This window comes from Epinephelus fuscoguttatus, linkage group LG7 (assembly GCF_011397635.1).
Source record: "Epinephelus fuscoguttatus linkage group LG7, E.fuscoguttatus.final_Chr_v1".
NCBI lineage: Eukaryota > Metazoa > Chordata > Actinopteri > Perciformes > Serranidae > Epinephelus > Epinephelus fuscoguttatus.
Window position 1 is genome coordinate 22,489,955 of NC_064758.1, and position 22,383 is coordinate 22,512,337.

General features: G+C 42.5%; 3 protein-coding genes across 4 annotated transcripts; 1 reads left to right on the forward strand and 2 right to left on the reverse strand.

Moving 5' to 3' along the window:
* Positions 1 to 664: 664 nt before the first annotated feature.
* inavaa (innate immunity activator a) lies at positions 665 to 9,516 on the forward strand. Its single transcript, XM_049580774.1, has 10 exons — positions 665 to 750; positions 4,697 to 4,793; positions 5,122 to 5,255; positions 5,413 to 5,535; positions 5,633 to 5,867; positions 5,976 to 6,029; positions 6,184 to 6,409; positions 6,673 to 6,822; positions 6,916 to 7,615; positions 8,806 to 9,516. Exons 2-10 carry the CDS (start codon positions 4,730 to 4,732, stop codon positions 8,896 to 8,898), a joined length of 1,779 nt encoding a protein of 592 aa, XP_049436731.1. The 5' UTR covers positions 665 to 750; positions 4,697 to 4,729; the 3' UTR covers positions 8,899 to 9,516.
* A 243-nt stretch (positions 9,517 to 9,759) lies between these two features.
* On the reverse strand, positions 9,760 to 17,743 carry si:ch211-163l21.11 (inositol 1,4,5-triphosphate receptor associated 2). The gene is made up of 13 exons (XM_049580960.1): positions 17,672 to 17,743; positions 17,513 to 17,576; positions 15,564 to 15,636; positions 15,437 to 15,464; positions 14,890 to 15,030; positions 14,640 to 14,771; positions 12,373 to 12,529; positions 12,255 to 12,295; positions 12,114 to 12,173; positions 11,886 to 12,034; positions 11,654 to 11,791; positions 9,981 to 10,086; positions 9,760 to 9,891 (listed from the first exon to the last, which is right to left on the reverse strand). Exons 1-13 carry the CDS (start codon positions 17,681 to 17,683, stop codon positions 9,760 to 9,762), a joined length of 1,233 nt encoding a protein of 410 aa, XP_049436917.1. The 5' UTR covers positions 17,684 to 17,743.
* A 1,669-nt stretch (positions 17,744 to 19,412) lies between these two features.
* Positions 19,413 to 21,821, reverse strand: rpl10a (ribosomal protein L10a). 2 transcript variants are annotated; one of them, XM_049580149.1, is made up of 6 exons: positions 21,738 to 21,821; positions 21,234 to 21,305; positions 20,921 to 21,001; positions 20,026 to 20,174; positions 19,751 to 19,923; positions 19,413 to 19,624 (listed from the first exon to the last, which is right to left on the reverse strand). In XM_049580149.1, the coding sequence occupies exons 1-6, from the start codon at positions 21,740 to 21,742 to the stop codon at positions 19,454 to 19,456; spliced, it is 651 nt and encodes a 216-aa protein (XP_049436106.1). In that variant the 5' UTR covers positions 21,743 to 21,821; the 3' UTR covers positions 19,413 to 19,453. The 2 variants fall into 2 exon arrangements, with proteins under 2 accessions (XP_049436106.1, XP_049436107.1); XM_049580150.1 differs by lacking the exons at positions 20,921 to 21,001; positions 21,234 to 21,305; positions 21,738 to 21,821 and adding an exon at positions 20,566 to 20,827.
* Between the last annotated feature and the right edge of the window lie 562 nt (positions 21,822 to 22,383).

Genomic DNA, 22,383 nt, shown 5'->3' on the forward strand with positions numbered 1-22,383 from the left:
GTTTTAATGTATTTTTGGACTAGTAACTGTAACAGTGGCTGTCAAATAAATATAATGGAGTAAAAAGTACAACACTCCCACTGAAATGTAGTGGAGTGGAAGTAGCCTGTTAAGTAGCATAAAATAGAAATACTCATAAAAGTATATCAAATTTGAATTTTTATGTTGCCTGTTCTTGGGTTAATGTGTGGCTCATCTTGTCCCAAACACCACTCTTTGGTCTTTTTTCATCATGATGGCGGAAGGAAGAGGTGACTGTGGTCTTGTTCACCACCACCACTTATTCACTTACTCACCAGCTGTCCTGGGTTTTACCAAAATTCCTCTCCCTCTGCCTATTCTTCTTTTGTGCCTCTGCTCAAATTAAAAGCCCCTCAGTGAGTCGCGTGCTGCGGTGTCAATACGCAGAGCGTGTCTGGAGAGCAGCGTCGGACCAAACCATTCCAAAATGACGCTGGGGAGTCCCGAGGCACCACTACATGTACATTTCCCCGTTAAAAAAAATTACGTAAGTGAAAATGAATCATCTTAAGAGAGTATACAGAGCAAACAATACGTCTTGGAGTAAATATAAGGAGATATTTGTCAGCAAATAAACACTTTAGCTGAAGTCAGTTAAGCGCTCCCCCCTCACCGGGACAGTGGATTTGACTGAAACAGATGTCCCAAGCGTCGCTCTCTGACCAGAGAAAGTCTGAACACCTCCTGCTGCTGAGAGGATGCTGTAGAGGAGCAGATATACTCTATAAGGTGAGTACACCAGACTTTCTGTAAGTAATAATATTATATACAAAGAGAAAACATTAGAATAACCAGTTTTAAGCGAGGGTGAAGTGGGTGAGGCGAGGGATGCTGTTGTAAGTCGGTAAACTTCAGATAGCCGTTGTAGGTTAGCTTAACTCAATTTGCTATTTGGGCTGTATGTAACTCTTAAAACATGTCATTAAGATAAGTGTTCACTCCTTTTCAGTGTTTTGAGTACATTTACTGAAGTTATGTACCTAACTACAATCATGAGGTACTTGTAATTTAATGGAGTATTTAATTTTCTGTTACTTTCTTCTTCTTTAACACCTAAAATCAGAGGGAAATATTGTACTTTACCCCACTACATTCATTTGACAGTTATAGTTAGTAGTCACTTTACATATTAAAATGTTAAATGCAAAACATAAAAATATGATGCACATATTTTTGGTACTGTATGTTTCTTTTATAGATAATACCTCTACTTTTATTTAAGTAAAATCTGACTTCTGATTTGAAGTGGAATATTTGCAAAACTTTGTTAAACATCTGTTAAATAAAGGTATCCGTATACAAACAATCAAAACCCCTCCACATTACAGCAATCAGACTAAGCGAGTATGATTAATGAAAACAAACCAGCTACTATCTGGAAGACTGTGTTGAGTCACTTGCAGTTCAATCACATGCTCTGTGTCGCGCCGTGAATATGAACAGGTTGCTTTCACTGACAAACAACTCCTCAGGATTTATGTGGGGTGGCAGGCTGGTTGGTGGCAGTTGTTTGTGCCCACAGGAGCTGAATAAACACAATCTCCTACAGTCCACATGTTGACAGGCATGCAGTGCTACTGTGGTGCTAAAGACAACACCTCAGTGTTGCTGTGCCCCTGGAGTCCCCCCTGGTCTTTTGTAAGCGGTGGGTAGTGTGGGTGAAAAGCTGGAACCACATCCTGCTAAGAGCCTGAGATGACCATCAGTGTCCATTCAGAGGCCTCAGAAATGATGACTCAGAGGGACAAGGTGTCATGATCCCCAGTCAGCCCTTCAGCCTGTGGAGAACAATGGAGCATCTCTTCTTGCCCTGTGTATTTACGCTGTCGTTGGGCTGTGACAGAGCTTGTGTGTCTGGCCAGCATATGGCCTCCAGTGACTGAGAGCAGGCCGATATGGTGCTTATTACCCCTGTATTGTCTCTGCTGGAAAACTAAGACCCCTGCACTCCTTAACAATGTTGATCTGACAAAGGAAAGAGGCTGAAAGTGTTTGAGTATTTGATACAGACTGCTCATAACCTTGGCTTTTTATGTCATCACAGCCGCTTGACTGCATTTTGCTGCAGTCTGTGGAGTTTCCACACTCAGCACTGCTTCTTAAGACAAAGATCTGACTCCAGTGACGCGCTTTGTAACACAACACTTCATTTTTTTTCCTCCTGCCGCTCCCCCACATTGATGCACTTCTCTTCCAGCAGCCCATATTGTGCTCACAGTGGATTCATTTTGCTGAATGGATTTTGGCTTTTCATCAGATTCTGAAATAAGGCATGCTGTAAAGTCGTTTGGTTTCTTCCATAGTATCAGCATTCAGTGGAGAGTCTTAATTACAGGGTTTGAACAGGCCTCGGTCTGGTTTCAGGCATCCCTCACTGTTTCCTCGGCGAGGCTGGTCCCCATCGGTAATTCCAGGGCCGACCACAGTGGTAATGAGCGCGGCGGTGGTGGCTGCATTCCAGGAGATCGCAGCTCCAAAGGCTCATGGGAAAGGGTGGTGGGGGAAGTCTGTGAGACAGTGAATCCACATCATGATCTCTTGCAATAAACACCCCACTTCCGTAGATGTTACTCTGTCACGGTCTGCTGAACAGCGAGGATGGGTGGGATGGTCAGCTCCCATCCCTTACACTTTCCTAGATAGTCGTCATTAGCGGTGATCACATATGCCGCAATTAAGATGTTATGACTACATCAATCACGCTGGGTGGAGACTGCTATCAGCAGCTATCCCTCCAGGAAATGGATTGCTATTCCTGTTACACTCAATCAAGAAAAAGTATTGTTTTTTGGCTCTCCGCAACAGTATGATTTCAACGCTGCCATGTCTCCACGTTTTTGTGAAAGCTATGACAAATGGCATCAACGTCTTGGCAATAAGCTGCAACTTCTACTGAGATCTGCTGTTTTACGCGAACCCACCCACCCACCCACTCACTCAGCCTAGACCTCCGACCACAGACTCTTGTGAAAGTCTTCAGAGAGTTATGGGGTGTAAGTGGGTAAATCCCACATTACCCTGCCTGTCTCTGATTACCGGACTGGATTTTTGTTGACGTCTTTAGGTTTAGATTGCTGCAGCGTGGAGCCATGTGTCTGAGAGTACAGCAGGCCTCGACCTTGCACAGTAAAAACTCAGCACTGTTCCTCTCCCCACCTCTCACTGTAGCCTTGTCTCAATATTGGCCCAACAACGCTGCTCGGGCCTGAAGCAGAGTTGTCAGCAGATATTGCGCCCACAGCAGATTATTGAGGCTGGTTGGTGGATACAGGGCCTTTGTTGCAGTGTTGTTTTACTGACTCAAGCTGCCCTGTGCCTCATTGTGCTATATGGCTGCTCATAGCTGCGTCAGTTCACATGAGTTGTGGAATTGAATGGGTCAGGCCTATGGGACGCATAATAATATCCTGTCTATCTGTATCCTCCCGGTCCATACAGGAAAGGGCCTGATACCAATCTGCAAACATAGAGGATGAGACGAGAGTTGAGGATTACACACAGCCGCCTTAGAAACACACTCATGCATGTGGTGTCTGTTTTCATCTCACCTTGCCCTTCCCCTTTATTCCTGACACATGATTTACTTCTTACATGAGCCTTGGTTGAATGATATTAATACAGAAACTGCCGTAGGAGTCATCAAGTTCATGAACTATCATTCTATGAATGTGTGGCATTGAAGCAATAAGTGAGGCTAATAATATCCTGTAATCATGTTAGTGCCTGTAACGCTGTCTCTTGTGATCTGCTGGCGTTCTTTAAAAAAAGCCTAGGGTAGAGGCAGGCATGTGAGATCCAGAAAAAATTAATTGATCTAAAAAACTGTAAATAAGGGCAGTAAGTTCTCTCTCTCGTCTCATGGTGATATCACCAAAACAGACACACAAACCCCCCCCATGCTGGGTTTTAAAAGCCCCGTCTTATTCCTAAATGTTATCTCCAATTTGTTGTTGTCATTGTTTTCCTCTCCTGGCTGTCGTTCCTCTCCGCATCTCGTTTTTTTGTTTATTATCAGTCAGATGTTTGGTGGACAGCAACAATGGAACAGAGCAGACCATAAACATGCTTGTTTGTGAAAGTGTGTTAGTGAAATGGGCAGCGTTGCACAGGAGTCAGCAGGGACCTTGTGATCTGATGCTGTGCGGACAAACCCAGCATTGAGACATTCTTCCACTTCAAAGCCCCCAGAGGGTTTTCTGGACACTGGTTGAATGGGAGCGAAGGGAGGGGTTGTGTGGGGGGAACAGGTGCAGTCCATGAGTGGGGTAATTCCTGCTGCCATCTGCTTTTTTTTTCGGGGTCTGGGCTCTTTAAACGCCCTCTGACACGCCTCATGGCGACACGCTCCCTTAGCCAGCCGCACCATGCCCCGTCACCATGGCACCACGATTCGGATTAACCCCTGCACATGTGCCGAGTCAACCGTGGGGGCCTGCCTCTTTTGTGAGGGAGCATGAGAAGGAGAAAGAGGTGGAGGAGGAGGAGGGGGGAGACGGAGAGCTGCATGGATAAGTGTGTGAAAGGACACTCGCCGGCCTTTCACTTTTGTTAAGTAAAGCAGCAGGAGGGAGCGTGAATGAAGCCATGTGGTAGGAAGACAACAGGGGAATCTGAAGTCTTAGAAATGATCAATCTAATTTTCAATAATCACTGTGAAATGTCCTTATTTCAACAGGTACTTCTAAGAACTGAAGAGCAGACAGTCAAGATGACAGCCATCGAGAGTAAAGAGGAGATCAGTGACACTGACAGTGGGATTATCGTGCACTCTGGTAAGAACATCAACACAAAATACAGAATCTGACTTCCACTTATGCCATGTAAAGCTTCGACTTGCATAATCAATGTAAAACACAATGATACTCCTGATATTCAAACAGCAAGTTAAGGAAAATGTTGCATGTCATATTGTTATATTTATTTATTCTAACAACACACCACTAGCTCATTTTAAGATTATTAAACATTTAAGAGGAAGCCTTGAATAAACTAAATAAATAATCGACAAATTGCAATAGATTGAAGGCAGATGTAAATTTTGATTAACTTTATCATCCTGATGAGGAAAGCCTGATCTGATCTCTTCTGTGTTCACTGCAGGTCCAGACAGCCCCACGTCCCCGGTGAAAGACCTGACCACCAACACCAAAGCCCTGAAGCTGAAGCACCAGTCTCTGGAGGAGCGTCTGGAGCTCTGCCTGCTGGAGCTCAGGAAGCTCTGCATCAGGGAGGCAGTAAGTATTGTGTAGATGATAACATGTACACACTATCAGTGTATTATTTTATGCTTTGATTAGTTAAAATGAACTTTTCAGTACTTCCAAATGAGCTGCTGATTTGCAGAAATGCATTTCATTACTTTTTTGTAACACTTTTACTTTGAATTCACAGGAGCTGACAGGTAAACTGCCCTCAGACTATCCTCTGATGCCCGAAGAGAAGCCACCTCGCGTCAGAAGGAGAATTGGAGCCTCCTTCAAGCTTGACGAAGGTCTGATCCATCTGGATAAACAGGTGCGGGCCTCCATCAGTGTTTAAAGACAGAGATTAAGCAAAAAAGACTTCAAGTCATCAGCCAAAACTAAATGTTAGCATTTATTCTTGACCTTAGGATTCAGAGTTGCAAGTGCTGGAAACTGACTTGGCCCTGCAGCGGCAGATTTACGAAGCGGCCCGCAAGCTCTCCCTGGAGGACAATCTCAGTAAGCCACAGAGGAAGAGCCGGCTGCAGCAGTGCAAGAGGGAGGAGAAGAAGGTGAAGACGCTGCAGGAGGCCGTGTTCCAGCAAAGGATCAAAAGCGAGTGCAACTCACCGTGCATCAGCATCTCAGCCAGCCAAAACAAAGGTGCTTGACACTGCTGCCCTCCTCAGGCCAAACTGTGCACTGCACTCATGAACACATACAGAGGGGGTTTGATGCACACTTTTAAAATGTTTCCTTTCCTGTTTGCAGATCTGAGCATGTCTGACGACAGTTCCCTGTCTGATGTGGTGGCCCTGGATGATGGTGAGTGGGGAGTACATTTATACATGCTGTGATTTAAGACATACAATAAAACAAAGTATGAATTAGAAAGATATTCGTGACAGATGATGTAGATTGGAGATATTTTGGAGCAGCATGATACAGAGGGTTTGATGTTGTCCATGATCTTCCGCAGATGTGGACTCGCCCATCCCTCTGTCTCCTCCAGTGATGGGCACTTCCTATTCAGACCCCCTCCAGCTGTCAGACACGACTCTTCAGTCGTCCTTACAATCATCAAGCCAGCTCAGTGTGGAGTACGAGCGCTCTCCCATCCAGAACTCTCCTTGGAAAGAGTCCAGTCTGGATCAGCCCTACCAGAAGGCCACAAAACCTCTGTCTGCTTGCAGCAGCAGGTCCAGGTAAGAGTCTGAAGTGTGATAGCAACACATCGAATACACAACTACGCCGTGTAGAGTGTGTCTCAACATCATTATAAGACAGAAAAGAAAAAGAAATACACAAAACAAAATAAGGGGATTACTGTCAGTATTCAGTCTGTGTGACGCTGTACTTCTGCCACTGGCTCGCCTTTTATGAGGGGCGGCACAAGGTTCAGTAAAGATACCACCGACAGGACGTCTTGCATATCTAACATCACTCTTTCTTTTTTTGTCGTGTGCAGTAGTCCAGCAGGAACCCAGGTGTCTGCAGAGACCAGCATCATTCCTCTGTCTCAGTTTATAAAGAACGCAGCCCTGCGTCACAACCACTCCACCAGCGCCCCCTCCACCCCAGAGCTGCATGTACGCCGACAATACTCTCAGTCCTTCAGGTATACAGAGAAGTCAGATAGTACTCTAATCCACAATAAGCATGACAATGTGTGTGCTATAATTTTACATTCTCTCTATGCATGTCTCCTCAGACTTCCTAAAAGTAAGACACCTGCTGACAAGGAGCACCTCAGCTCAGAGAACAATCGAGGGCGAGCCAGACTGCCCCAGCGGCGCTGCGTAGCTGACTTTAAGGTGCGCTCTCCAGAGTACTCCCCCTTGCGTCCTTACCAGTCCAGCTCAGAGGACAGCAGCTCGGAGCACTCGTCCTCCTCCTATATTAGCTCTCCAGGCAGGGACAGACCCACTGAGATTCCGAAGCTCTGCCCACCGCCTTATGGATTCCACTTTGGCGCACAAAAGAAAGGGCACTCCAGCTTCTCCAGCTCACATAAGAACAACAACCAGTCTCAGCCGAGCCCTGGCTACATCAGGGCAATGGCAGAAGATGGCCCCCTCTCCCCTCAAGACCTGGACATGGGAACATGCTTCATCTCCTCCCCTCCTCCTGTGACACACAGCCCTCAGCCAAGACAGTGGCAAGAGGGAGCATCGTCTCCAAGGAGAATCCTAAAGCCCCCTCCACCTTACACCAGGCTGGTGCGAACGCCCTCACTGAAGGAGTACCCAAACCACGCCATCAGACTGATGCCCAGGGAGATCGTGTCAGAGGAGTTGAAGTCCTGGCATCAGAGGAATCAGCTGCAGAAGTTACGTCCGAGCTGCGTGGATCAGCAGAGCCCCCTGAGTGTCAAGAGCCCCACTTCACCTCATCTGCCTCCATTTAAACAGGTTGGTACTGTGATTGATACAACACTAAAATAGGCTGCTAACACAAGAGTTTTAATATGCATTGGTGCTGCAGCCAGTCTGTTGATTATTATCGTGATGAATCGATCGTTTGCTCTATTAAACATCATAAAATCAGTAAAAAAAATGTCCATAGCAGTGTCCTGGTGTCACAGGTGACGTCTTCAAATGTCTTGGCTCATCTGAACAACACTCCAAACCCTCCCAAATATTCAGTTTACAGTGAAGTTAAAGGAGCTGTATGTGACATTCAGAACATTAAAATGGCAGCAAACAACTATTTGCTTTGTAAAAATATAGTGGAGTAAGGTGGATCCTGAGAATAGATGTATAAAGAGAATTGGATACAATGTTGGAGGTGTGACAGTCATTCCTATAAAATTTGCTCTGTAGTGCACAAAGCCAAAAAAAGCTCGATTTCCGCTGTTGAAATGACCTGGATCTTGCACACTGTGGAGCCCACAGAGCACTGTAACTGGAGACATGCGTTGGCCTAGCATGGCCAATCGGCTAACTTTGGGTTTAGCCCTCTGCTAACTTGAACTTACAACTTGACTGTTATCAGACCAAATGGATCAAATCCTGATAGTGAAACAAGTCATTTCATGGTAGTTGAGACGCTCTAAAAAATAAATCCAGTAATTTACAGATGTCTCTTTCACAACGTAAGTCTATGAGAAGGCTGAATGCCATCACATGACGTACCCCTACGTTGTAATTCAACATTCAACCAATCTGTAAAATTGACTTAAAAGCCTGCCGCTGTTCCTGGGGGCTTGGTCAAGTAGAGAATGACGTCACGCTCCTTCTGTGTGCATTGTATTTCAAGCTTCTCTGTTATTTGGTGTGGTAGAGGATCCAGCAGCATGTGCGTGTTAGTGCATGTGGGTCCCTGTGTGTGTAACCCACTGGCTAGCTAATAGGCTTTTCACAGCAGACATTTTAGCATGTCATGATAGGAAAAACATCGGTGCTGGTATAGACACCTCCATGTTGAGAGCTGAGTGCAGACAACATGTGCAGCTCTTTTAAGACAGAGAAAAGCAACAAATCCTGGTATTTGAGAAGCTGGAACCAACAAATTTGCTGATTAATGTTCTTTTGCTCAACTAATTGTATATACAGTATATTCATGCATAACTTGAACACTGATTTCATGACTGTTCTCACAGGGTTCGGGTAATGTGATCCTCCAGAGAGCTGCAGACGGGACTCCAATGCAGTGGTTCATTGCAGAGGATTCTGAGATCGTGAGCCAGGTGTAACTCGAGACCTCTGCTCCTCTGCAGTGTGTTCAGTAGGATGTGTTTATTTATCTCTGTATTTATTAAGGCTCTCTGTGAGATTGTATGTTGACATGATGCAGAAAACGTGGAGCTATCGGCGCCCCGATGAGCACACTTCTCTCTCGTCTTTTAATTTAAAACTTGTAAGGTGTAATGCCAGTTTTATTTATTTTAAATTGTTTCCTAATAGATGTTTCTAAACCTCCTGAGGTGAATTTAGGTTCTTACAAAAACAGATTTTAAAACAAACTTGCTGTGGTTTCAGTAATTTCTTTGTGTCTGGCACACATTTTGCACATGAAATTAATCTGCAGTAGTTTTCAAATAAGCTTTTTCATTCCTAATATAATTATTAATATTCTACTATATTTATCTGTGAAAGTTTCTCCCTCGCAACATGAAGAATTATTACTAAAATGTTGATACACCTTTTAAAATGTGTTGCTCTTCTTTATATAGTTAAAATTTAACATCTAGCCATGACGTGAAGTGAGCTGAATTTTAACATTTGCTATTAACTCTTAATAATTAATCACTGATGCCTTAAATGGTGGTTTGATGAATGTGTTCACTGCAGTATGGTGTTTTCTTACTAACCAAGTGATTGTATCAGTTTTGATATGTTTTGTATATTTATAATTAAAAAAAATACAGTTGAAAGTGTGTGGCTTTGTCGTCTTATGTATTTAAAAACACATTAACAAGCAAAGGTGTTTCACACAATGTTTTATATTCATATATAAACACTGATAAGAGGTGTTTCAGCTGGTCTACACACTTATTGTTCACAGTACAGTCACAGACTTCAGATAACATGCTGATCATGGTTTAGGTGCATCCTCATGATGCTTCCACAAGAAGAGAGTTAATGTCACGACACTCAAAAGCACAAACAGGTACACGCAGAGGAGCGCCCAGCGACAACGGTACAACCAGTGAGTCAGAGGACGATGTCTCCACACAGACCCACACCTGAGGAGAGCAGGCAGTCTGTCAGTGTTTGTCCAGAGGAAATATCATCACTGTTGTCCTTTAAAGCATGTGTTGACTTACGTGCTCACAGAAAGTTGTTGGTAAATATTCGTGCTCTTTTTATCCTTTTCTGCTTTTTTCTTTGATAGCTCAGCTTTGCCCTTGTGTCTGTGTCGCAGAGTATCCATAGAGGAGCTGCAACAAAGACAGTTACATTATGTTTTTACAGTACAGTGTCAATGCAGTGTTGCAAAGGGTGGACAAAATAGCAAAAAAGGCCTTCACTGATGTTTTTTGAGGCTGTAGTTTGTAATGGTTTTTAATATATAGTGTCACAGTTTACTCCCAGGTTCACAGTCCACAGAGGGCAGAGAATAAAATAGATGTTTCCACACTGAAAACGGTCATCCTTATCTCACATGAAACTGTCACTATCAATACCAATTAACACCATTCCACAAATTTAGGTACAATTAACTCTCTCAAGGGTCCCTTGGCAAAAACAAGCTGTGGGTTCCTACTGAGCACCATCCAACAACAACAATCAGTGCATTTCGTCCCAGAAACTAAGGAGTATATAATCATGAAACACAGGGAAGGACAGGGCCTCAACATTTTAGCTGTCAATAGTACTTTAGTGGAACATATAACAAGACATATCTGTAATTAATTAAATGACATGCAACAAAGTTATTGCAGCAGAGGCTAAACTGACAGATAAACTCCTACAACTACAACTCCTGATGGTCTGTTTGGGAGCTGTTATGAAGTGTAAGATTTCAGGATGTTACCTTTTGCATGTTTGTGTGACTGACGAACCAACAATTCAGAGAGCAAATAAGCTTTCTGAAAAATATTTCAATGATGCTTGCACTTGCATGAAACTTAGTAAAACATTATTTGAAACTTGTATTGTTGCTCTTGGAATTAATCTTTTTTTCTGAACAGAAAAAACACAGGTGATACTAATAACACGAATGAGGGCTGTTAATTAAAGGGACAGTTCACCCCAAAATAAAAGAAAAAAACCCAACATATTTTTCCTCTTACCTGTAGTGCTGTTTGTCAGTCTAGATTGTTTTGGTGTGAGTTGCAGAGTGTTGGAGATATTAGCTGTAGAGATGTCTGCCTTCTCTCTAATATAATGGGACTAGATGGCACTCAGCTTGTGGTGCTCAAAGCGCCAAAAAATACATTTGAAAAACTCAACAGCAATGTCTCTTTCCAGATATCATGACCTGGTTACTCAAGATAATCCACAGACCCTGTTGTGAGCAGTTTCATGTAGGAACTATTTTTTTCTACCAAACTACACCCACCAACCTTGTCACTGTGCAGAAGGAAGCGTGCATCTACTCAAGACAGAGTGAGATGTAAACATTAATAGCATCCTCTTGGTTGAGCTGTAAAATCAGCTAGGATGTACAGGAGATGCATGTTTCTTTCCTTCTTTTTTTGGTGCTTATTTATTTGAGCACCACAAGCTGAGTGCCATCTAGTTCCATTATACTGGAGAGAAGGCAGACAACTCTATGGCTGAAATCTCTAACATCTGGCAACTCACACCAAAACTATGTAGATTGATACATAGCACAACCGGTAAAAGAAAAAATGTTCATTTTTGATTTGGGGGTGAACTGTTACAATATTGACAAAGAAGAGCAATAATTAAAAAAAAAAAGAGCTTCAGAAAATTTGGTGTTCACTGGAAGCCATATTAGCGTGTGGTGTTTCTGTTTTTTTGCACGACAGGGATTTGTACCTTTTCTTGTGTATCTTTCTGATGGCCAGTTGTTTTGATGGGAGGCACTCTGGGGTGGGGTTGATGTTGGGGTTGGGAGGTGGAGCAGGCTCAGCAGCAGCTAGAGCTTCAGACGGAGTTTCATCTGGATCCACTGGCCTGAGGGGAAAAACAGAAAAAGGAAATCAGGTGATGTAGACTCTCTGATCATGTGGCCCAAATACAAAGCTTAAACTCAGAGTCTCTAGTTGACCTGTCATCTACTGAGTAGTCGTCGTCCTTGGTAACAGCAGGGCAGCTGAACTTGGAGCTCAGGGGGGCAGACGAGCAGGTGAGGAAGGACTCCTTGCTGAAGGACCTCGGAGGAGCGGCTGGCTTCTTTACTTCTCCTTTTAAAGCTTCCTGTAGAGACAAAGGTGAAGATACTTATTTTGGTTTCTGAAATATAACATTTGTACGTTCACTAAAGAAACCTCCTTACCTGGATTTGACTGGGAATCAGTGACATACTGACTCTGCGACGACCACTGTTTTGGAAGAACTGAAATAAAAGGCAGACTGATGTGATGAACGAGTAACTGCTTCCATATCAGATGGAACAACAAGACAATTATCTGCATACCTGCTGAGAGTTTTTCTTTCTGCCCCCACTGTCATCTTGATCTAAAAGAAGGGGCATAGTCAAATATTGCACGTGATGGCAGAGCAAGACAAACATCACAAGACAGAACATCAGAGACCTGGTGATGCTCTGCCGTCAATGATGCTTCTGCAGGAGGTCTGCTGCTGGATGGTCTTCTTGGCCTCCTCCAGCTCTGCCGCATCTCTCTCGTGTCGCCTCTTTAGATTCTCCACATGAGCCACCATCAGCTCCACGGCATGACTAACCCGGGCCTCCTATCAGAGAAAGCGTAATATTATATATAACCAAAACGTTTAAGCTGTTGTTAATAGCTTTAATGTACATAAATAATCTATATCATTATCAAGACCCTGTGATACATAAGCAAATTGGTTGCTGTATATGATCCTCAGTGTACTCACATACACAAATTTGTTTTTACCCGCTGCAGAAACTTTGATTATTGCTTATTTGGTGAGTAATAAATCTTTAATGGGTTTTAGGGACATTAAAGTACTGATTGGTGGCTTTTTGTACACAGTGGGCTTCCACACTAATAAATTATATTATTCAAGGTATACCACGCAAGATTTAACTAAAAAATGTATGGACTAGTACAGAAGTAATCCCTCTCAATCATCACCTATGATCCACAAGAAGTGTGTGGTGGTGTATTTTTCTGCAGAGACTCTTCTTTTCTTATTATTTTGCTGTGATCGAGATGTCGATAAGCGTGTATCCCCACAACACTCAGATGAGGTTGGTTTATAAAAAGGCAGCAACTAGGGTGTCATCACGATACAATATTATATTGATTCTTTAGACAAGAATATAATAACTGCTGACATCACAAAGTCTGCAACAATACGATTTTGATTTGATTCAGTTCAGGAGCCTGCTGTGATCAAAATGAGATGATATTAGTAAATATCCGCATTGTCTTTTACTAGGCTACTTGTCATTGTTTGCCTAGTGCTAGGCCACTAACACTGTTTGAAGGTTTACAGTAGGAAGGAGGTATGTTTGGACAGGGATGGCGACTAAGATGTGCCATGGGGATTTAAAAATGAAGATGTATCTTAACTTCCTGAGACCCGAACCTTTGTTCTGTATGTTTTTTAATTACTCCTAGCTATTTGGGATCAGCAGGACCCGATAACTACAAAAAACGAAACACTGTTAAAAATAATTAAGCCCCAGTGTCCTCAAATGAGACAATAATAAAGTCTCAATGTCTTCAAACAAGTACTTCCTAATTAACAGTGTCTTAGTTTGTTACTGTAGCTAAAATTAGTCACATTTGTACTCCATATCAAACTACAAACATTATTAATCATAAATAAACAAGTTTCAACCATAAAATATGATCAGATTTTGGACCTTGTCCACTTATATGTAGGGATCGGCTGCAGACTGACTCAGCAGAGATGGGTGCCTTCTTGTTTTTACATGGATTAGTGTATTGTGCTCTTACTACCACTAGATGGCACAACAAAGTGTCCACGAATGAGGACAACAGGTCTAAGTTAAGTAGAATGACATGCAAGGTCAAGTAAACCCAAAATATGATGTCCTCATATGAGGCCACAGGATCTCTCGAGGGTAAAGATAACGATGTGTGTGTTTTCACTTTGCATCAGTGATGTTAAATCGTTGATCATTGAACTGATATATAGGTCTGAATCCATGTATTGTTACGCCCCTAGCAGTGATCAGATAGTAGCAGCACACATCCAAGAGAAAGCTACGAAAATCATGGACACAATGCATAAATATGCACAAACAGCGAGGTGAAACAACAAGTGTACAGAGCTTGTTCCAAAACAAGAATGAATCTGGGGTTGGCTTTCACTTTCACTGGTGAGCACTAAAGGAGAGGTTGAAGAGCAATGTGGAGTTGGCCTGTTTCCTGCTGGACGGGTAGGTGCTGGCGATTAGCTTACTAAGCCTGCTAAAGTATCAGCTTTTCCATTACAACAAATCAGAATGTTGTGTTTACAAAAAGTAAGCAACAATTCCTGCATAGTATACCTTTAACCAATGATTAAGTTATGAATAGAAACGTATAAACCCTTGATGAGAATGTCTTAAATTGGTGGTTACCAATTGTTCAACCAAAAAAGTTATTTTTAATTCTCAAATTGGTTTATTTGACTAATTGAAAAAAAATTAGGCTTAAATAATGTGGAAGTATTCAGTTTATCATAAGGAAAAAAGCAGCTATCAGAGATAAGTCAGAAAAACAAACATATTCATGATTTATAAGCAATGTATCTCTTAAATCATTTGTGACCCCTCACTTAATCTGAGACCCTTTTTGGGGCCCCGACCCACAGCTTGGGAACCACAGTCTTGGGTGTGGTGATCCGAGGAGCGTCAGTGTACCTGGTGTACAGCACCAAGCACCTCTGCTGTGTTGGAGATTCGCTCCACAGTCCCAGCCAGGATGTCCAGAGACAGCTCCAGCCTCTGCAGGATCTTACTGCGCTTACTGTCCAGACACAGGCCCTTCAGCATCTGAAAACACACACAAACACACACACACACACACACACACACACACACACACATGTGCACCTGCTTTCTGGTGTCTGCTATTCAGGCTTATTTCACATCATCTGACATTTTACTGCACCTCCAGGGTCTCCCTGCCTCTGGTCAGCTCCAGCTGGATGTTCTCCTCAGCCAGGTTGCGGGCGTGCTCCTCCGCCTGCAGCCTCTGCTTCAGGGTGTACTGGTCACAGCGAAAGGCCATAGCGATCTGAGAGAAGGCCGTCTGAGAGCGAGAACATTTATTTGACTCAGGTTTCGATGCACCCTCAAAGCTGAGATGTTTATGTTTTGTCTGCTATCTTTGTTTTAGGATTGATTTTCAGATCTTGATCTTGATTACTTTAAGGCCCTTCATGGCCTGGCTCCTGATTACATTCAGACCTTTTAATCCCTTATGAACCTTGGTGCAGTTTGAGATCCTCGGGTAGAGGTCTTTTGTCTGTTCCAGAGTCCAGACTGAAGACTAAAGGAGCCAGAGCTCTGGAACAACCTGCCCAAGGATATTAGGCTGTCTGAGTCACTGACTTCGTTTAACTCTTCCCTAAAAACTTACTTCTATTGGAAAGCATATCTGGACTTTATCTGAGTATAAACAGCATGTAATGTGTGGTATATCATGGTGAGCTCACCTCCAGATCTCTTTCTGACATCTCCACACTGTCAGGAAACAAGTGAAAGTTTAATGAGAAGTCAGATTAAATAGTGATATCTATAATATGATAGCCTGTGTGTCAGATAAATATAACACTGTGTCACCTGTTGAGGCCTACACGCTCTATGATGGACAGTTCATTCCAGTTTATGACTGGCCGCTCCTCTTGACTGGATTCTGTTGCAAAGAAACAACCCAGTTTGAATGCAGAGCCATGATACTGGTTCCTGGGGCCTCATTTATGGCCACTGTGCACGCACAAAATGGGGCTTGAAATGTGCATGCACCACGTTCTAAATATGAATTGGGGTTTTTAAAGGGAAAACTTGACAAGGAACTATACGGAAATTTAGGGAACTCTGACCCATGCATACACACATTTTGGAGACACTGCGTCAACAGATTTCAACAATCTCTTCTAGTACTGTGCATACACTCAGCAGCCACTTTATTAGGAACACCTTGCTAGTCCCAGGTTGGACCCCTTTTGCCCACAGAACTGCCCTAATTCTTGTTGGCATAGATTCAACAAGGTGCTGGAAACATTCCTCAGAGATTTTGATCCATATTGACATGATAGCATCACACAGTTGCTGCAGATTTGTTGACTGCACATCCATGATGTGAATCTCCCGTTCTACCACATCCCAAAGCTGCTCTATTGAGATCTGGTGACTGTGGAGGCCATTGGAGTACAGTGAACTCATGTCAAGAAACCAGTTTGAGATGATTTGAGCTTTGTGACATGGTGTGTTATCCTGCTGGAAGTAGCCATCAGAAGATGGGCACACTGTGGTCATAAAGGGATGGACACAGTCAGCAACAATACTCAGGTAGGCTGTGGTGTTTAAACCATGCTCAGTTGGTATGAAGGGGCCCAAAGTGTGCCAAGAAAATATCTCCCACACCATTACACCACCACCAGCAGCCTGAACCGTTGATACAAGGCAGGATGGATCCATGCTTTCATGTTGTTCATGTCACTCATCAGACCAGGCAACGTTTTTCCACCCTTCTATTGTCCAGTGTTGGTGAGCCTGTGTGAACTGTAGCCTCAGTTTTCTGTTGTTAGCTGACAGGAGTGGCACCTGGTGTGGTCTTCTGCTGCTGTAGCCCATCTGCTTCAAGGTTCAACATGTTGTTGGTTCAGAGATGGTCTTCTGCAGACCTTGATTGTAACCAGTGGTTATTTGAGTTACTGTTGCCTTTCTATCATCTTGAACCAGTCTGGCCATTCTCCTCTGACCTCTGGCATCAACAAGGCATTTTCACACAGAGAACTGCCGCTCACTGGATATTTTCTCTACTTCAGACCATCCTCTGTAAACCCTAGAGATGGTTGTGTGTGAAAATCCCAGTAAAAAATCAGACCAGCCCGTCTGGCACCAACAACCATGCCACGTTCAAAGTCACTTAAATCACCTTTCTTTCCCATTCTGATGCTCGGTTTGAACTTCAGCAGGTCATCATGACCATGTCTACATGCCTGAATGCATTGAGTTGCTGCAATGTGATTGGCTGATTAGCTATTTGCCTTAAAAAGCAGTTGAACAGGTGTGTCTCTGATAAAGTTGCCGGTGAGTGTGTCACCAAGTACAATTTTAGTTTTCAGATAGATTTGTGTGTAAAATGGCTGCAGGGAACACGAGTGTGCTGTCAGGCTCACAGAGTGGTACTCACCCTGCACATCTTTACCACCTAAACATATGGATTGTGTTCATTAGCAAAGATATCAGGGTGCACCCCCTTTTTTATCTGACCTTAAAGAAAAGTCAGTTAGTGTCCTGTTTGATGAACTCACTGCATTAAAAGCAGCAGCACTCACGGGATATAAGCCTACTCCACATGTGGACAATTCCAAATTGATTTGGGATTTATAAAAGGAAATTGCGCACTTGCAGGCGTATGCACGATTTTATAGTTTAAATCAGAATATTTTTTGGCATACGTACATTTCCTCATTTGTGCGTACAAAAACACTTAGTGTGGATTCTCCCCAGTTTTATAAATGAGGCCCCTGGACTTTCTAAGGTCATTTTTATAGCTGCGTTACCTTCATCACTGTCCTCACTGCCCAGCATGGTGGGGGGACTGTAGCTGTTTGTCTCTGCATCAGGCTGAAAGTCATTCACAAACACAGAATCACTGCACATGAGGTGTATATCAGTATTAACAGGAGCAGGTAGAGCAGCTGGTAGATTATTCGACTCACCTGAGCGGTCATCGTCACATCAGCTGCTGTCCTCACAAGAATAATCCAAATGTCTTCCTCAGGTAAAACCCAGATTAAATTATTCAAATCGTCCTCACAGTCATTACTTGAGTTTTCATTGTTGCTGACAACACAAACAAGCTCCTGTCCGTGTTTGGTTCATTTCTCCCTTGGCCTTTCTCCCGCACTGAGAATAGATAATCCTATTAAGAGATCCACAGTCAGAGCAGAGCAGGACGGCTCCAAGAGACTCATGGGTACCTGGGGCTGTACCTGCTGCTGTGTTTTATCTTCAGTAAATAAAACACTGGTATTGTCCCAGGTGATAAATCAAATGCACCATTTCCCATTAACCTCAGAGCGTAACATTTGGGTCCTGACTAAACATTTCACAAAATCACAGCACTTAAGATAAACACAGGGGATATTTAACCATCCTAAATTGTTTGGTGAATGCTTGTATGAGGGTTTTTAACCTTTCCTGTCACAAAACCTGACACAAATGGGTCATTTTACTGTTTAAAAACACTCCTTATTGTATCTTGTAAGGCAGGAAATTCAAAAATAATTTACTATAATGCAGTGGGCAATGTGTCTGCTGTAATGCAACACCTCTCTGTCCTGGTGACCCAAAAATGAAGCTCTGTCCCGTTTTCAATGAGCTTCACTGACAGCCCTTTGGACAGGTTGAGTCAGGACTGGTGGATCTCATTATCATCAGCATGTTATCTCTTCCTTGTCCCAAAAACATCCATTTTATTAGAGCACTGTGAGTCCAAAATCAGACCTGGTTTAGACCACCCCAGAACACTGGGAGGTTGGCCAGTCACAAGTTTGATTCATTCAAAAAGCATCTCCAGGGTTGTCACATTGTTACACACACCCATCCCATATCTGTAACTGATAAATACAACAGGATAAGCCTGATCCTATTCAGGGTCGCAGGGGGCTGGACCTTATCCCTGCTGACACTGGGCAAACTTACACCCGACAGGTCACCAGACTATATTCACGATCACATTCACACCTACAAGCAATTCAGCATCAAAATTATTTTTTACATGTCAGACCAGAGACTGTGAATAAAAGATATACATATAGTTATATACAGTCTATGCTTCAGGCCTTTAGATGTCACTCAACCAGGGATGGGCTGCTCCAGATTTGGGAGTATTGACCCCAAAAGCATTGATAATATAAAGTTTGGTTTTGAATACTGGGGTCAACAGGATCAATATCAAAAACATATCAATCTCATGTTGAATGTTTTGGGGATATTGAGACTCAACTTAGTGCAGCACTGTTAGCTTCTCTACTGCTGTTATGTGCAGCCATCGTCTTGTACTTCTTTACTCTCTTAACCTTGAATGACCTAGGTGGTTTTGGAGACAAGTTTGCCTTGAGGGTTTTCCGCCAGTGAGATGATTCTCAGTTAAGGTAAGGGTAACAATTTTGACCATCACATTTACTGATAACAATTTATCACCCTTTTTTCACTAGGACAAAAGAACTACACTTGGTTCCCTTTTGTTTTAGTTCAGTGTAATTAATAGGCATTTTTTTTTCTATTTTTCTGTTACAGGTCTGGATCTGTACTAGAGGAAAGATGGCAAGTTAACAGGGACTAATATTTTTTCCCCCCCACCATCCTTAACTCAAAATATGATAATTATATTATATGAAGGTATGAAAACCAGAATTTCAAACTGTCAAAAAAAGAAAAACTCCCAGAACTGTCAACTTTGGAGCATCTCCACATTTTATTAATAGAAAAGCTGTCCTTTAGTAGAGGCGCTGGGGTTTGCCCATAGTGCTCTTGATGTAGAGGGCACGCACGTTCTGCCAGTTCTTCTTCAGCAGAGACACCAGGAAGTTGACAGCCAGGTGGATGTTGTACACAAGCTCATCCTCTGTCATCTTCACGTGTCCGACAGCCACAGCTAGACAGAGCACCTACGACACAAAGATCATTTATTGCTCAGTCACCCAACAATCCATTTCTTCAATTAGACCTCAACTTCTCACTGAAATTTAACAGAAATGAAGTTGTTTTATTTATTCGAGTGGTGCTGAGCCTACCTTCTTCATCTGGAATTTGATGGTGGATTTGACCTCGTCCACCTTGGTGTTCAAGTTCTCATTGTGGGTGAGCAGGGAGGGGAACTTGCCGGCCTTGTTCAGCCCAGGACCCAGGATACGAGGGATCTGCTTGATCAGAGACTCAGAGGCCAGGAAGGCGTCGTACTTCTTGGCTAAAAGGAGGGAGCAGGAAACAAGACCAATGTTTAAAAAACCTGTCAGACTACAATCATCACAAAACAGCATCTCATGCGTCATGATGTCTACTTTCGTACCGAGCTTCTTGACCAGCTTCTTGTTCTTGTTGAGCTTCTTGAGAGCCTCGATGTCCATGTGTGGCAGCTCAGCGGCTTTGGCCTCGTCACAATGCTGCTGGTCTCCCAGGACGCACACGGAGAATTTTGGCCTGGGGAGAGTCTTCAGCCTGCAGATTAACAAAGCAGTTAGATACACTGCTCACGACCTCACGTCAAACACAGCGCCATCAGTTGGATGTAAGGCAGGGTATAGTTGAGAGGAAACTTGGGTGAACCAATTATCAGAATTAATTTACTGCATTTGCCCATGAGCTTAGTCTGCATAATGGTGGTTTAAATGACAACTGGCATGTGCACTTCTAATGCATACATCATGCCATTTGGGTCAATTGTCTGTCTTATTCAAACTCATTCTGTAGATCAACTGGAAACTCTACACAATTACTTTCGTGATTAAAAAAAAGGTTTACTTTCCTAAAACAGACATTGAAACTCAAATACTCTGCCAACCCCAAATGACACGTTCCTCATTTTGCTGCATAATAAAAAAGTTCTTACCCATACCGCCACCATGGTGGGTGTCCAGCTGACCTCTTTGGTAACATTATGTAAATTGGTCGGCTTGAGGATGTGAACTTACCAGTTCAACCACTCAAAGCCTACCCTCATGTTTTAAGACCCAGGGTAGGGGTCCGTCTGCTTCACCTCCACCAGCCAAGGCTGGGTCAGCTCAGTCAGACTACCCAAAGTACTTCTCCATGTCTGCTCCTGGCCTGTCTGGACTTTTTTTTTTTGTTTGACAAGTTTTGAGATTTCAGCAACTACTTACAGCCATGTAACAGGCTGCTTTGATACTCAGACAGGGCTGGAAGCACACAGGGAAAAGGTTGGGTGAAACAGTAAAAGGTCGAACCTGACAGTGCCGGAGAAACGCTTGTCCTTCTGGGGATCATAGTTTTTCAAGCTGATCTGCAGCTCCACGGACTCTGTGAACCTAAAGACAGACACAAAGTTACATATGGTCTCTTAACACAAATCCAAGAATGTATATGTAATGCTCATTCCTTACTAGCCCTTTCATTTTAAACAGTGAAACTGTATACATTTATAAAGAAAAAAAAATATATTTTAAGTTTTATCTATTGCATGTTTCATGTCCATATACCAGAGAAAGTTTTTAATATGTGAAAAACTGCATGGCATTAATCAGATTCTGATGAACTTACTTCCTTCGCTTGGCCAGAGAGCCCTGCAGGACCTCCTTCACGGCTTCGTACAACGTATCCCTGGAGACCTTACTGTAATAGAAATATCAGAAAACACGTTACAGCAAATATTGATCAGAGGAACAGCTCAATAAACCCGGTTTCATCCGTTGATCTACGGCAGCCACAAAATATTCTCAACAGGAATAAATTCAGTAAAGATTTCCTTAAATATTATCTAGAGGAGCTAATTTGTACATCCGATGCTTGATTATTGTCTTTAACATGTTTTAAATGTGTGGATGACAATGGATTACATCTTAAACTCAGCGTGTCCTAACGTTTCACCGGCAGATGAACCGGCCCCGGAGGTGACACTAAACTACACCTAGTTCTACATAACTGTACAAAATGACATACAGCCACGTAAGATAACTAAACTAAAGTCTTACATGACTGATAGAACTTAGCGTGAGCATGGGAACAGTTTAATTCTTGACATTTATTAGTTAAAACAGGGCTAACCTCATTTTAGCAGGTCTTCACTCTCGTCTCGCTACGGTGAAAAAGGAAGTTCAGAGGGAAGTTACGCAAAATAAAGGCGATGTTTGCTGACGTCATCAAAAAGCGCAGGCGCTTTTTATTTTTTTTCAACCCTGACACACATTTATCTAAATAAAAATATAAAAGCAACGACTATGTATTATGTTGATTAACCGTGTCACTAATTTAATGTTTCTAAATATTTTTTATTTTAAATATATATTTTATGAGAATGTATGTGCACTGTGGTCAAAGTAAACTGTAAAAGTTAGTTGAAGACTGTTGACTAAATGTAAAGGTTCTAAAAAAAATTTTAAAAAAAGTTCAATAGATCCTGTCTTTTTTAATTAAACTGCATAAGAAAAAAAGCTGTGTATTAAAAGCCAAACACATATGTGTTTTTCAGTGGCAGAATTGTTTTTAAGAAAAGTAAAACAAACATCTCATATGAAAATACTTCCCTGCAAGATGGAGTCATGCATTCAACATATTACAGAACAGCACTAACATATTATATGAAAAATGTACTTAACATGTTAAAATCAAAAGTATTATACAGCTGAATGACCTTTGTCATTCATCAATACTACACACATCTAAATAATTAATACAAATGATAACTTTATAT